This window comes from Apium graveolens, chromosome 7 (genome assembly GCF_009905375.1).
Source record: "Apium graveolens cultivar Ventura chromosome 7, ASM990537v1, whole genome shotgun sequence".
Taxonomy (NCBI): Eukaryota; Viridiplantae; Streptophyta; class Magnoliopsida; order Apiales; family Apiaceae; genus Apium; species Apium graveolens.
In genome coordinates this window covers 103,739,566-103,742,338 of record NC_133653.1, presented here as the reverse complement: position 1 = coordinate 103,742,338, position 2,773 = coordinate 103,739,566, and the positions used below count along the sequence as shown (strand labels likewise).

The 2,773-nt window shown below is 39.8% G+C and overlaps 1 protein-coding gene across 1 annotated transcript; it reads left to right on the top strand.

Annotated features, from left to right (window-relative positions):
* The first annotated feature begins 1,672 nt into the window (after positions 1–1,672).
* On the top strand, positions 1,673–2,224 carry LOC141673927 (uncharacterized). Its single transcript, XM_074480654.1, has one exon. It carries the CDS (start codon positions 1,673–1,675, stop codon positions 2,222–2,224), a length of 552 nt encoding a protein of 183 aa, XP_074336755.1.
* Positions 2,225–2,773: the final 549 nt, after the last annotated feature.

Here is a 2,773-nt window from a genome sequence, read left to right as displayed (position 1 = left end):
CACCCCTCATTTCTCATAGCGCTGTGTGATTTACAATTCCATTCACTTACTAAAAATTTGATCTTTTGTTTGAGATATCTTATTGTCGTTTATCTTATGTTATCGTTTTAATGAGTATATAATGTATTATTATTAACTTTATTCACTTGCTGAGCGTTTTGCTCATCAATATTGTTATTGATGTTATCCCTTCATTGAAACCCGAAGATGGTTCGTTTCAAGCAAACCGCGCGTAAGACTTCTAGGGACTTGGGGTATGCCTACCGTCAGATGTTGGAGCAGGTACGGAACTAGTTGTTCCCTAAGGATTATAAGCTTTGGGTTTAAAATTGGTAGAAATTTGACTTAAGATATTTTTGGTCTGTAATAATAAAGATGTTAGATGTTGTTTAAACTCATTCCTGTGTATTCGGGGATTGTGGTTAAGGGTTGTAGCCTTAATATTCTATCTTTCGTAGTACTTTACTGTTTAATTAATATTATGCATATTTCTGCTAGTTAGTAGTGTGGGTCCGTCAAGGGTTGGTATCAGAGCCACAGGTTTGAGTCACTGAACAACATAAGATAAATGAATATAAGATAGGAAATTAGAGGATAGGATGAACTTAGATCATTTGGGTTTTGGGACGTTAGAATCTATAGGTTTTCTAACCCTTTTATTTATAACCACGTATATATATAACTGTTTTGCAGGCATCATCCTCACCGACTCCCGAATTCCTTTCAACCGTGCCATTCCCTCTTTACGAGTAGATGGTATGGACGGTTGATCGACTGGAGGGCGAGAACACGAATCTTCGCCGTAGGGTGGACCAGTTGTACCGCGAGAACTCGAATGACGAGCCAGACCGACCCTGACTGATAGCTAGGCTTGAGGAGATCATCCAGATGGCTGAGGACCGATTGACATTGATGATTCCCCACCGTGAGAGAGAGAGAGTCAGATCACTCTTATCGCCATTACCGACCAGCTCCGCCGAGTGATTAGCCGTCCCTGTGCCCCTGTTCCCCCACCACCATCCTCTTAGACTATCATATAGTCCAGTTGTTTCGAGTATCGTTGTTGATTAGTACCTTGTTTTCCATTTCTACTTTGTACCAGGATTATTTCGGGAACACTTTATTTGCACTTTATTTCCTGTGCATACTTTATTCGCACTTTTCATTCAAACTAATATTAAATTCGTACTTTGACTATCTCCATAATATTGCCATCTCATTACCATGCTATATACTTGCTTAAATAGAACCTTGTTGTTTAAATTTTGTCGATTCCTTTAGAACTTGATCATGTCAAATCTTTCCCTAAAATATTCCTTGAATGAGTCCTTATTACTTGATATTTACCTTTGTTATAACCTATGTTTGCAAATATTTAACCGTGAATAAACCTTTCTTGTCTATATTTAGAATCATGCCTCCTCGTACAACTTGCAACACCAATACCGGGGATCATGAAGATCCACCACCCAACTTGACTCAACTCATGCAAATACTTCACCAACAATCTATTACACTTGCTCAACAACAACAACTCCTTCAGCAACAACTTCAACAATAACCACCTCCACCACCACCAATCCCTACAGCTTTCAAATCATTTCAAGTTGTTAAACCACCAGAGTTCTGTGGAACTCAAGACCCTGTAGAAGCCCAATCTTAGCTTAAAGAGATGGAGAAAGCTTTCACGCTAGCGGTCGTAAGTGAAGAAAAGAAGGTCGACTATGTGTCTTATTTCCTGAAAGATGAAGTGAACTATTGGTGGGAAACAGCCCGTGCTTTAGAAGAAGAGGAAGTTATCACTTGGGATAGATTCAAGAAGATTTTTTTAGGCAAGTATTTTCTGAGGTATATGCAGACTCAAATGGAATTGAAGTTCTTTGAATTGAAGCAAGAAGGAATGACTGTAGGAGAGTACGAGAAGAAATTCACTGAATTGGCTAGGTTTGTTGGAGATTATGTGGACACGGATGAGAAAATAGCGAAGAGATTTCAACAAGGATTGAAGCCTTGTCTACGAAGCAGAGTGGATGTCTTTGAATTGACCACATATGCTGAAGTGGTCCAGAAGATGATGGTAATTGAAGGAGAAAGTGATCAAAATTTGAAGGAGAAAGAGAGTAAGAAAAGGAAGTTCGGCAGTAATGGAGAAAGATCGACTCAAGGGAGCCTAAGTGGAAGGAATTTCAAGAAGTTTGGATATCAGAATCAAGGAGGACCCTGAAGCTTTAAGAAGGGTGATAATAAGAGTCAGAAGAATAGGATTCAAGGGCCAAGTGGACAAAGACCCCAGCAATCAACAAATCAGGAGTGTAAATTCTGCCACAAGAGGCACATGGGTAACTGCAATAAGGTTGACATAGTTTGTTACAAATGCAATTTGAAAGGTTAATATGTGAATGAGTGCTGAAACCCGAAGCCTCCTGTTACATGCTTTCAGTATGGAAAGACCGGACACTTGTCGAGGGATTACAAGACCCCCGGAAATAACAAGTTGATGCAATTGTCGGCCGCCCCTTACAATCAAGCAATGACATCTTCTGTTCCAATTCTTCAACTACCTTCAAATCAACCTTCTGAATCTGCAACTCCAGTGTTTCCTCCTTCCTATCCTGCTCAGACCCGGACATTCAACATGAATATCAAGGATGATGTTTAGAGTTCTGAAGTTGTGGCAGGTACGCTTTCTGTCAACAACGTCAATGCTAAAGTGTTACTTGATTCCGGAGCCACTAGATCTTTCATATCCGAATCTTTTGTTGGCAAGTTAAAT